We start from the raw sequence: 13,599 nt of genomic DNA, 5'->3' as shown, positions 1-13,599 counted from the left end.
ATACATATATATGATTTGCAGAACATAATTTAACTTTTTTTCCCCCTTATTTAATTAATAACGTTATTTTCAAAGAGATGAGTGATTTTTAAAAATTAAAGAAAAGATACGTTATTCTTAAATTTGAACGTCATGTGTTGGTATTTTTCAAGATAAGTAAAAAAAAACACATTTATGCTAATTAGTTTATAATTTATAATAACCTAATTAAACATATAATTATATATAGGTAAGTCATACCTCACTCACTCTGATTTATATTTATCTTATTCATTACAATATATTTATATTTTGAAAACACCCATATAATAATGAAAATATTATATAGTGCATTGTTGTGTGTAGCGATGAGATCAGGATTTCTTGCATTTAAAAAATAATTGGCTTATATTTTATTTAATAATTTCAGACGGATTTAAATCCGTGGGAAATTCCGTCGAAAATTTCAGACGGATTTAAATCTGTGGGAAATTCCGTCAGAAATTTCAGACGGATTTAAATCCGTGGGAAATTCCGTCAGAAATTTCAGACGGATTTAAATCCGTCAGAAATTCCATCAGTTAAAATTCCGTCGGAAATTTCTAACGGATCTAAATCCGTGGGAAATTTTCGACAGATTTTTGTCCGTGGGAAATTATCCTTCGGAAATTTAACTTTTTCTTGTAGTGAGTGTTTTAGATTCCTATATGTGTGTGTATGTGTGTGTGTTTTGGGGTTCCTTTCTAAGAGTGCAACACGGAGAGAGAAAAGTGTGAATGGAAAAGTGTTAAGTGTGAGCACAGAAAGTTGGGAAGAAGATAGTAGAAAGGAAAGGAGAATCGATTAGAGAGATTAAGGGTTTTTAAGAAGAGAAAAAGTTACTCTATTATAAAGACTTGATCTTGTTTTTAGATAATAGAATCCGCTTTCTTTTTGAGGATGTAGATCAAATTGGCTAAACCACATAAATTTGTTGTATTCTCTTCTCTCAATCTTTTTCGTTTGCTATTGCATTTTTCTTATGTTTACGTTTTACGTTCTTGTTGAATTTTCTCATTTCTACATGTTTTAACTTATTCTTGTATAAGATTTGTTCTTGTTTATTTTCTTTCTTGTTTCAGAACCATCAATTTAAACTTGATGTTGCCAATGGGGAAAATCCTTGAAGATTCACTAGTGGAAAAAACACTTTTAAGATCGGTCATTTTTGAGTTTTAAGATCGGTTGTTTGACCGATCTTAAAAGAGATGATCTTAAAAGTTGGACGTTTTAAGATCGGTCGTCAATAGCCGATCTTAAAAGTCAACTTTTAAGATCGGTCACTCCAACAGCTGATCTTAAAAGATGGATTTTTAAGATCAGTCACGATAATAGCCGATCTTGAAAACTGGACTTTTAAGATCGTTCATGCCAGTAACCGATCTTAAAAGTTAGACTTTTAAGATCGGTCATGCTAATAGCCGATCTTAAAAGCTGAACTTTTAAGATCGGTCATGCCAATAGCCGATCTTAAAAGTTGGACTTTTAAGATCGGTCATGCCAATAGCCGATCTTAAATGTTAGACTTTTAAGATCGGCTATTACCATGACCGATCTTAAAAGTCCAGCTTTTAAGATCGGCTATTACCATAACCGATCTTAAAAGTTGTGAATTTTTTTTAAAATGATTAGTTTGTTTTAAGAAGGTTTCTGAACAAAACCTGCAAATTAATACCAGGCAAATGATATATTTTCAATGGTCCAGATTACATACAAAATACAAGAGAACTTTTTGGAAACATATTCAATACAATAATGTATACATAATAAGTATTTCATAAAGAATAAGTCCTGACTAGTTAGTGTTTCAATGAAAAATGTAGCCCATTGCTCCCTAATGATGTTGATGTCTTCTGATGACAATGGTGATCGATCTATAAATATCTATAAAAAAAAATTAGAAAAATTAGAAGTATTCATAAAACATGACAAAATGAAAATTTAAAATATATAATCTCAGATAAATGCAATATGGATGGTGGCAATAGAAAATTATTGGTGAAATGCTCACAGGTATAATCATCATAAACCTTAAAAAAAAAAAAATCAAGAGAGCTTTGGACTACCTGTATCTCTGTTCCTTTCACTTTGTATGTTGACCATATCACAATATCAAGAGGACAGATTAATTAATTAGCATCAATTGGAGACAAGAACAGAAGCTACGTTCCACTTCAATTCTTTGTATTATGTGTAGGGTGGGTGTGAAATGATATAATAAGACCCCATTATCCATTAATTAACTCCCCTTCTAAGCAAAGGAGAAATTACTAACGACAAATTTATTATCAAAATCATAGTCATTATTATATCAATCACTAACACTACTATAGCCACTTACTTATTATAACCATAATTTCTCTAATAGGACAAGCAAATAATCAAATTAAGTGTGAGAATATGAGCTTCACATATCAACAGAAGTTTGATTTTAAAATACAAAATGTAATTATAGAAACGTGACAGAAGTGGATGAACAACAGAGTAGAAGAATTATTATTTTGTGCTGTAAATATATTATAATTTTGTGACAGAAGTGGATTCAAGGGAAAGGGCTTCTTTGAGGGAAAGAAGCTTCTAGATGATGCTTGCACGAAACAAAGGATTAGGGGAAAGGGCTTATGCCCGCGCGCGGGGAAGGAGGAATGCTTGTCTATATTACCTTAAGCAATGGACGCACGGCTTCTTTCTCCGCTTCAAAATCAACACCGGCAACCGTCCTTGCTCTCCTTTCTACGATCCAAAATCAACGAGTTTTTTTCTCCAGTTCAAAATCAATTCCGAATAACAAAATCATCAATTCAAAATACAACACCAGAGAAAAATCATGTTAATCAATTACTACCTCTATATTCAAGTACAAATTCTCCTCTTCGAGCAACTCTTCAAGATTCCCTATATCTACCTTCGGACTCGACTCCAATATCTTGATCTACAATGTTTCCATGCGATAAACTAGTAAATGAAGTAGAAACTGAAAATAAAAAAAAATGCTATGAATTTTGAAACCTCTTCCTTCGTTAGAGGAGCGGTCTGGTGCAAAGGATTCTCCACCGGCTTCGCGAGTTCGACGGTTAGTGGAACTGAAACATAAATAACGAGAATCGTAGCACAATACAGAGCGAGACGGCGCAAGATAGTGAGTGAAGTTCGATTGTGATACCTTGAGCGGGTCGCCTACTACGCAGGACATTCAGGAACTCTGATAGGAGCTTGCTCTGAGATTCTTCAATGCTTTATCCTTAAAATTTAGAAAGAACTTTTAAGATCAGTCATTTAAAGAACTGATCTTAAAAGTACTTTTAAGATCGGCTAAAATATGATCGATCTTAAAAGTTATAACTTTATTTATAAAAATGTCACCATGTCACTTTTAAGATCGGTTAAAATATGACCGATCTTAAAAGTTGTAACTTTATTTACAAAAATACCAATATGTCACTTTTAAGATCGGCTAAAGTATGACCGATCTTAAAAGTTGTAACTTTATTTACAAAAATGCCACTGTGTCACTTTTAAGATCGGCTAAAATATGACCGATCTTAAAAGTTGTAACTTTATTTACGAAAATGCCACTATGTCACTTTTAAGATCGGCTAAAATATGACCGATCTTAAAAGTTGTAACTTTATTTACAAAAATACCAATATGTCACTTTTAAGATCGGCTAAAATATGACCGATCTTAAAAGTTGTAACTTTATTTACAAAAATGGCACCGTGTCACTTTTAAGATCGGCTAAAATATGACCGATCTTAAAAGTTGTAACTTTATTTACAAAAATGTCACTGTGTCACTTTTAAGATCGGCTAAAATATGACCGATCTTAAAAGTTGTAACTTTATTTACGAAAATGCCACTATGTCACTTTTAAGATCGGCTAAAATATGACCGATCTTAAAAGTTGTAACTTTATTTACAAAAATGTCATCGTGTCACTTTTAAGATCGGTTAAAATGTGACCGATCTTAAAATTTATAACTTTATTTACAAAAATGCCACCGTGTCACTTTTAAGATCGGTTAAAATGTGACCGATCTTAAAAGTTGTAATCTTATTTACAAAATTGCCACCACATTACTTTTAAGATCGGTTCTCTAATAACCGATCTTAAAACCCCGATCTTAAAACTAATTTTTGTACTAGTGATTATACACATTGCATACGTTATCGCCTCACATGTCTATTTTGATGTTTAATTTTGTTTTCTTAGTTTTGTAGGCCTAGTGTTTGTGGAGGCTTAGCGTCCCCAAAACATTGTTAACACCAATTTTGAATACCTGCCTAGCTTGTTCCGGCGTTCCCAAAATATTGTTAACACCTATTTTTGATACACTATTGCGGGTTGCATCAATTGTCCCGTGGCGGAGGCTAGGTGGGCTAAGTCACTGTCGAATCATGGCGCTTGGGCTGCTGCGCTCTTAAGTAAAAAGAGTTGCGCCCTGACTATCAGCTATAGCTTTTGGCCTAGTGGTAAGCGCTCGATCCAACAATTGGTATCAGAGCCAAGGTCATGAGTTCGATACCCAGCGGGGCAATTGCTGAGGGGGAGATTGTTGCGGGTTGCATCAATTGTCCCGTGGCGGAGGCTAGGTGGGCCAAGTCACTGTCGAATCATGGCGCTTAGGCTGCTGCGCTCTTAAGTAAAAAGAGTTGCGCCCTGACTATCAGCTATAGCTTTTGGCCTAGTGGTAAGCGCTCGATCCAACATACTCGCTTAGCTTGTTGTGAAACCTGCCAACTTCTGGTGATTCTGTGACACCCTTACTACCCCAACACATATATTGTAATAATAAAAACTTACAAATAAATTTTTCAATTTCGGTAAAAGGGTTCACATGAGAATCTTCAAAATTATCCTTCAATAACCACAATAATAAAAATGAAACGCAAGAGTTTATAAATTTTTTTCAAAAATAACATTTACAATTCCAAATCCAAATAAAAACATATGTTCTAAAAATCCTCTGCCCCGATGTCACAATATCAGAGCATCCCCACAATTCAACTATTGGCATACTAGATGCCACTCGAAGCAGGATCTCCCTCACCTAAAACATCCACAATTTGTACGGTGAGAAAAGAAAACATTCATATGTAAAGCACATACACAACAATGTAATCTCATTACAATGAAATATTTACAAGCATTTCTATATATATAATAACTCTATCAATCATGCATCATTTTCACTTCAAAATTCGCAATCACACCCATTTATCTCAAATCTTGCAATTAACATTATCATTTTCACATTCATAATTCACACAATCTTACAATTAACACTATGCCAAGGCCATGCCACAACTGACATAAGTGATACGGGCTAATTGCCTCACTCATCCCACACCATGCCAGGGTCATGCCCTCCCTGTAGCATCACTTACCCAGGGGTCGTGCCATCCCTAGTCATTGATGTGAGGAACCACAATCACATGACAATCCACACAATCTCTTGCAATTAACCCTATGCCAGAGCTGCCATATTCGACATAAGTGATACGTGTTAACTGTCTTACTCATCCCACACCATGTTAGGGTCACGCCCTCCCTGTAGCATCACTTACCCAGGGGTCGTGCCATCCCTAGTCATTGATGTGAGGAACCACAATCATAATCATATTCACATTCATACAACATCTCATCTCATAACTCAATTCCATACACACATCAAATAGATCCAAAATAATGGGTTTCATACATATCAATCAATTCACATTTTAAATCATCAATTTTTATCAAATAATATAACAATGATATTCATAAATTAATATAATAATCAATAGAATTAGCAATTTAATATAATTTTAGCATAAACAGTAAAACCCCTAATTGTTCCAAAACCTAGCTCACAGGCACTTTTCTACAATTTCGTTCTCTCTCCCAGATCATCATTCTTACAAATTATTAGCATATTTATAATCCTCAACACATACAGAATCTAATGGTATAATTAATTCCTCAAACAGAAATAATCCAATTTTCCCAAAACTTAACCTATAGGCACTTTTCTATAATTTCGTTCTCTCTCCTAGATCATCATTCTTACAAATTATTAGCATATTTATAATCCTCAACACATACAGAATCTAATGGTATAATTAATTCCTCAAACAGAAATAATCCAATTTTCCCAAAACCTAACCTACAGGCACTTTTCTATAATTTCGTTCTCTCTCCTAGAGTATCATTTTTACAAACAAATCATATATTTGTTTTCCTAAATATATACAAAATCATATGAGACCAATAATTCTCCAAACAGAAATAATTATAAAATTTCTCATAATCCTAAGGGTTCTTCCTCTACCCATTCCCTCATGTAACTCTACATATAAATGATCCCCTTTTCCCCCGTACCTGGATATGTAGAAGCTGAATTTATACGAGATCTGGTTGGTCTCCCTCGTTGGGTTCCCCTCGGTCTGAAGCAGAAAGTAGAGGGAAAAGAAGAGAGAGCAGAAGAAAAGAAATCAGAAAATGAGAGGTGTGCTTTTTCAGAGTGGCAGACAACTCAATTTATAGGCCTCAGACTTCGCCAGAACGGCCCGTTCCAATTTCGGAACGGCCCGTTCTGGACCCCAAAATCGTGGGCAAAAATCACACCCAGAACGGCCCGTTCCCAACCCAGAACGGCCCGTTCTGGTTGCATTTAATACTCACAACTATCGTAGCCCGTTCCAAGCCCGTTCCCACTTAAAGTATAAAGCAATTTTTAATAGTCCAGAACGGCCCGTTCCAACTTGAGAACGACCCGTTCTGGCCTACGAATTAACATACAATCTGGTAATCTGGAACGGCCCGTTCCAATTCCGGAACAGCCCATTCCCAGCTACTAAATCACATACATTTTGGTAGTTTGGAACGGCCCGTTCCAATTCCGGAACAGCCGTTCCAAGCTACTAAATCACCTCTATACCTTTATAAAATTTACCAAAATACCCTAAAAATAAAATAAAATTGAAAATACGAAAAATGGGGTGTTACAGATTCCATGCATTATAGCAAAATTGCAAGATTTTCTTTTAATATTAATGTTTTCTTATATCAAGATGATAGTATTGAACCACTTAGACTTTGGATGGTATGCAGTTGTAGTGGAACTAGGTATATGTAGTTTATTGAGCATTTATTTATTATTTTTTTAATCAATCATGGATGTTATATGTCCTGTTCAATCTGTTATCATGTCTTAGTTTGTATAAAATGTGTAATAACCAATTTTCTTAAGTAAATTTTGGTGTCTTTTATTTATATATATTGAGAAAAACTCAAGTCCCACATCGATTAGAGATTAGACAATTAAATAATATATAAGTGAAAAACAACCCTCACCTTACAAACCGGTTTTGTAGGGTTGAGTTGGGCTTAAACCCACTATTTTAAGATGGTATCAAAACTATCCTAGATTCTTAAAAATGGGCCACCCATCATTCACGTATTGAAAAAAATCCAAGTCCCACATTGACTAGAGATTAGGTAATTAAATAGTATATAAGTGAAAAACAACCCTCACCTTACAAGCCAGCCGGTTTTGTAGGGTTGAGTTAGGCTTAAATTCATTATTTTAAGAATATATAAATTTTAAACTAGGTAAGAAAGGGAAAGAGATTTGAGGGAATTTTTTTTTTGTCTTTTTTGGTGGTTTTGTGTGTGGTGCAACTTTCCTTGTGTATTTTTATATTTTCTACTTATACTCCTAGACCGAGTTAGAGGTTTGAAATAGTGGCTATAATGATGTAATGGTATGGCATGTTTGATTTTTTAGAAGACGCTATAATTTATGCATGCTTAATCATACTTAAAGTTGATGTTTATTTTGTTATAAAGTATAAGCCTAAGCTTACTATTGTCACTATTGTGGTATTGTGTGTTGTTTTCATGGTTAATTAATTGTCATTATGATGGTGAAATGAGAAGGATGTGTGACTAATGGAGCATTTACATGTTATTGTTTGGATTTTATATTCTGTTTTATGTCTTGTTTTAACTTTTAGCATGTTAATGTTGGATCTAAAATTAAGAAATTATTTAAATGAAAAACTATGACTGGCATTACTGCGATGCTTCTGCCACTCATGACGATAAGTTCAAGTAAAAGACTATGATACACGTACTTACCGAAACAGAGAGCATGAGTTGTATACGGCAACAACAGGCTCAAATAAAATTAAACACTAACTTGCACTCTTTTTTTTTTTTTAAAAAAAAATACAATCTTATTTCATACATATAATTTATAATTGTATCCTGTTTATATATATATAAAAAAAAATCTTTCTTAATAAGGTTAAAGAGAAGATGTTTTTTTTTTGTCCTGTCACAAATATCTTCAATTCATCTGTTGATTTCTTGTTTGATTTGTAAAGAAATCGGAGAGAAAATAAAAATAATATAATTTTATACGCTTATAAATATTAATAGACTAGTGAAAAATAAAATCTTGCGATAATTTAGTAAACACGATTTATATATTATAAACTATTAAGAGAATAATAATGCAATTCGTTATTTTCCTATCCTTAGAAAAGTTAAATAAGAATATTAGACAAAATCATTTTGAGAGCTCAAGCCCTCTCAAGTCTCAAACCCAAAGTCATAAAAGTAATTAAATATTAGACTAAAATGCAATTCCCTATTTAATCAACAATTTCTCCATGATCAACTAGATACTTGAAACTTTAAAAAAAATGTACAAAGTTTTTTTTTTCTAAAAAAAAGGTTTAGCATCCTTACATGGATACAAAGCAAAGATTGTCGGATTTGTACAAGATATGTTGATAAAGCTAAGTACATGAACAAGTATTGTACTAAAATAAGAACTAATCATGCAAGAGGCCTTTCTTGGCATCTCTATGTTGTTGAACAATCAAAACCGAGCCATGAATATCAAAGTCTGAAGAGGCCAAGACATCACCCACTGTTCCAAGTTCTGGACACTCTTCCCAGTCACTCATCCCAATTGTCAATGAACTCTGTCCTCTACCACCTTTTCCTACTATAAACAAAGAGTACATGTCCCCTATCTCCTTCAATGACTCCACTGTTTGTGCTCCATCCGTCACAAACTTCTCCACATACCCTATTTGTCCAGAAGTCACATACCTGTTGTAGAAATCAACCATGAAGGTGTTGTCAATCTCATTCACTGTCTCCTCCCCAGACAGTGACATCAAAATCTCTTTGTCGTCAGATTCTCCACTCTCAATCTGATCATTCTGTGATGAAGAAGTCAGCAGAAATCTTATGATTGTCAAGTTCACACGTGGACTACCTGAAATTCTTAGGCTCCAAGCAATAGCCTCACGATCATCAGGGCCTCCAAAGAAAAGTGTTGCAACGTTTTGTACGGCTTCAGATGATACTAGTTGTGAGAAGCCAGGTACCCTTGCAAGTCCTCTTTCTACTATCACACCAACTGAACAAGGAGCATGTCTCAGCACCTTCTGATTTGTGATCCTTATACCCTCTTTCCCACTTTCCAATTTTCCATCAATTCGTTGATGCTTGTGGAAGGGGACTAGAATAACCGACACTTGAAGATCTTCTGCTTCATTGCACACATCTTCATACAAAGCTGGGAAAGAAGACACTGCCCTTCTTTGGTGGATCAGAATCTGTGTTTCTGTTGTGAATGTATCCAAAGCATTGTTGATTTCCACCACATCATTGCCACCATAGTCCTCGTCATCGCTCAGGTCAGCGTTTTCCTTTTCATGGAACAACAGGTTGGACTTGATCTTCTTCACAAGCTCTATTAGGTGCATTAGGTAAGTGGTGGATGGTGACTCTCTTGAGCCATGCACTGCTAGTACTGTGGCTAGGATGGAAGATACCTGACGAGGGTCATACACACAAGCCAGAATTCGAAGCTCATCCTCCGCTTCCTGTGGCTCAATTGCAGTGTGGTTGTTTGCAAACATTTTTTCTTCCCCTCTTACTAGGAAAGCAACAATCATTCCTGATATTATTGTGTTAAGTACTATTGATACCAACAAAACATTGTATGCATCTGAATCAAAAGTCTGTAAATCAACACGAGCCATTGAATTAGTATATGGATTTGAAATTTCAATTTTGATTAAGAGTATGTGGATAAATCTCTCTATAAGTGCTTCTAGGAGAAGAAAATAAGAAGATGTGATGCATTGTACTTGTCTATAAGCTAAAGTCAACTTATGCACCTTAACTTTTGGACACATTAAATGATCAGTTTCAATAGAAGTTAAGTGCATAGGTTGATTTTGGCTTACGTGATTTCTTTTCCTGCTACCGGAGTTGATTTTATTCGATCAGGGTCTAATTGAACCAAGTCAAGAAATATACTCACAATCACTTGCTTTGCTGCTGCACCAATGAATAGAAGATCAGCATAACCTCTAGTGTTCAATATGAAGCCAAGAAAAATTCCTTCACTGGTAGAGATTTTAAGGTACCGGCAAACTATGAGAGTACCACCAAGCTTGCTTCCGATGCTCAACAATATCAGTATGGCCATATTGCCTGCACGCTCCAGGCTCTTGAAGACATTTATGAGGTCACATTGTAAGCCTAAGTAGCCAAAATATACTGGAAGTACAAAGTTGTATATAGAATAACCAAGTTTATGCAGCAATGTTCTAGCTGTTTTGCCTTCCTTAGGGAACAACAAGCCAATGATGAAACAACTAATAATACTGTTGTAACCCCAAATTTCTATTACCATTGAGCTAGTTAGAAGCAGGAACAGAATGAGTAACAACTCAGGAGCCTTGAGGTACTTCTGGTTTCGGTGTCTTGCGTTTAACCAAACGGCTAAGTACCTGTTTATGATAACCACCAAGGCAGTGATTATAAGGCAACCAAAACCAGCAGTTATGTGGTTTTCTTTCCTCCAGTTAACCATCACATTGAAGAACAACAAGCACCCCATTTCTGTGATCAATGCAGAAGACACCGCGATTCGCCCCACAGTTGATGCTGCAAACCTCAACTCTGCTGCCAAACGAATCACCATAGGGGAGCTTGTGTATGACACCACTAGCATAATGATCATGCAAAAATAATACAAGGGGGCATTGTCAACGGTATTCAACTCTTGGTGCAAATAGAAGGAGACAGATAGACCAAAAACACCACCCATTATTGCACCACCACAGGCTACTAAGCTAACCATACGCAGATTACGCATGGTGTAGTGGATATTCATCTCTAACCCAAACAAAAACATGAAATGTATGCGACAAAAGAAGCTCACAACTTCATAGTAATTTACTGAACTTGCGGGAAAGAATGTAGCCTTTATATACTCAATATGTGACATTGGACCTAGCACCAACCCAGCCTGTTGAACAATGCAACTAGAGTTAATAAAGAAAACTTCAATTTCAATACAATGATTGAGAAAAGCATCAATGTTAATTAACAAGTCAAGGTGGTTGATGATTTATTACCAGAATTTGTGCAACGGGTCCAGGTTGTCCCACAGTCCTAAACACAACGTTAAAGACGTGTGACACAACAAGAATGCAGGATACTTGCATGCCCATTGAGCTTAGAGGGTTAACCAGATCATTGTTACAGAACATGCTGTGAGTGGCGTCCATTGTGCTTCTTGTGTTTGTCAATATTCAAACAAAAGGTCAGAGGAATTCAATGTTGGAGAAGCAATTCATATGACTTTCTAAGTTCTTACAATTGTTTTGCATAAGGGGGTGATGAGCTATGTGTTTCAGATCCTAAATTATTGGTGGAAGACACGTAACAGAACATTAGGCCCCTTTTACTTTTTCTTCCTTTACTTTAGCTAATGCTAACAATTAATTATTTATTGTAGAAATCAAAATAAATTTTATACATTACATCAATTAATTTATTATAATAAAAACTATCTGGAGAAGGAGAACCACCACAATAACTTGAAACCGACGACACACATAAACATAAAATGAAAAATATGTTATAATTTGAGTTTGATCTTTGAAAATTTCGTCGACGTGAAACCATTTAAATATATTGACTATAGTCTACGGCCCTTGGTCCAATCAACTATTACTAGTTATTAACAAGTTCAATGACAAGTATTTATTGTTGCCAATTTTATGGATTCATTTTTCTGTTGTAATATAGTTTGGCCTGGAAATATAAAATGTATAGAAAGATGTTGAAGCAAATTAAAATTGTAGGCATGCGTTCGAGGGGTATTAAAGTTTCAAATGCTAACTTCTTGAGAAAGTAGAGAAATGAGACTTGCATCAAATTAAAGCATTACCCTGATCTTGATTTAAAAACTTCGGAAAATAAGGGGTTTTTTCAATTTTCATTTTCAATGAAAATCAAATTTTGCGGTAAAAATACGTATAGTTTGATTTTTGAAAACATTTTCCCAAGAAACATTTTCAAATTGAAGTCCAAAGCTGGGAAAAAAAAAGAGAAAAGAACATCGTTTTCAATGTTTTAAAAGAAAATGAAAATTGATAATGAAAAAGTAGCGTATCACGTAAATACAATGACATTTAACTTCCTTTTTCTTCTTCAAACCGCGCAACATGCGCGCGGTCGTGGTCCTGGGGAAGGGGATATTGAGGGTTGCTTTTACAACCTTCAGCTCATTCGATCAGTTGCAACTAGGCATATTTTCTCATAGCATAAAAAAAAAAAACACTTTTTTTTTTTTTAATGTAGCTAGTGAAAGTATGTAATTGAGTAAGATGTTTACATAAATATATCCTCAATCTTTTCGCATATTCTTATGTTGGCCTAATACAATATAGAATATGTTTAGGTACAAGCTTAAAATTTTTTTAAATTTTTTTATTAAAAAACACTTTATTTTTAGTAAAAAAAAATTCTCAAAAATCTTTTTAGATTGTATTAAAACAAACTTATAGTGCCTTCTATGTTTTAAAAGTAAAATAACTAAAATAACTATATTAAAATTAAATAAAATATGTATATTAATTAATAGTATGTATATTTCAATCATAAGTGTTTGAATTTATGATACAAGGTACAAATTATCCTAAACCCTAACCACTCACACGAGATAGTTTTGATACAAGGCATAAATGTGCATGACTTTGCATTTTCCTTTTAGGTTTTTTTCCTCTTTGTAATTCTTTATTTGAGTCATGGTAAGATTATAATGTAGCGAATGGTGAGTCATAATTCTCAACCATAGCTCTCCCAAAATCCAAAGCATATAGATAAACTTTATTATATTACCCAAAGGTCATAGCTTTTTCTAGAGATGAAAATAGGTAAACATAGACTTTGAATATATTGATCGGACATATTTTATAAGATTAAAACCTAAGTTTAATATATTATCTATTATAAACTTTTTTTATAATCTTGATTTGACTTTTTTAGAAGTTTAGCTTGATTTATTAATCTATTTAAAAATTTATTTTACATTAACAAGTCAATAAACCTTTTTTATCCAACAAGCCAATAATTTTTTTTTAAATAAGTCAATAAATATATTTTTAAAAATGCATGTGAGTCTATTTTTAGATTTGTCCGATAAAAAATAGTTTATTCCATTATAATTAAAATTTAGATTTTAAAAATAAATAAAAAAACTAACATAAGAGATACAA

The 13,599-nt window shown here is 34.0% G+C and overlaps 1 protein-coding gene across 1 annotated transcript; it reads right to left on the bottom strand.

Moving 5' to 3' along the window:
• Positions 1-8,732: 8,732 nt before the first annotated feature.
• Positions 8,733-11,791, bottom strand: LOC109812962 (cation/H(+) antiporter 2). Its single transcript, XM_029274302.2, has 3 exons — positions 11,452-11,791; positions 10,350-11,342; positions 8,733-10,044 (listed from the first exon to the last, which is right to left on the bottom strand). The coding sequence occupies exons 1-3, from the start codon at positions 11,602-11,604 to the stop codon at positions 8,842-8,844; spliced, it is 2,349 nt and encodes a 782-aa protein (XP_029130135.1). The 5' UTR covers positions 11,605-11,791; the 3' UTR covers positions 8,733-8,841.
• Between the last annotated feature and the right edge of the window lie 1,808 nt (positions 11,792-13,599).

The sequence above is a fragment of the Cajanus cajan genome, chromosome 8 (genome assembly GCF_000230855.2).
Source record: "Cajanus cajan strain Asha chromosome 8, NIPB_CcT2T_4, whole genome shotgun sequence".
Taxonomy (NCBI): domain Eukaryota; kingdom Viridiplantae; phylum Streptophyta; class Magnoliopsida; order Fabales; family Fabaceae; genus Cajanus; species Cajanus cajan.
Note: the sequence above shows the minus strand (reverse complement) of the source record. Positions and strands in the feature narration are given on the sequence as shown.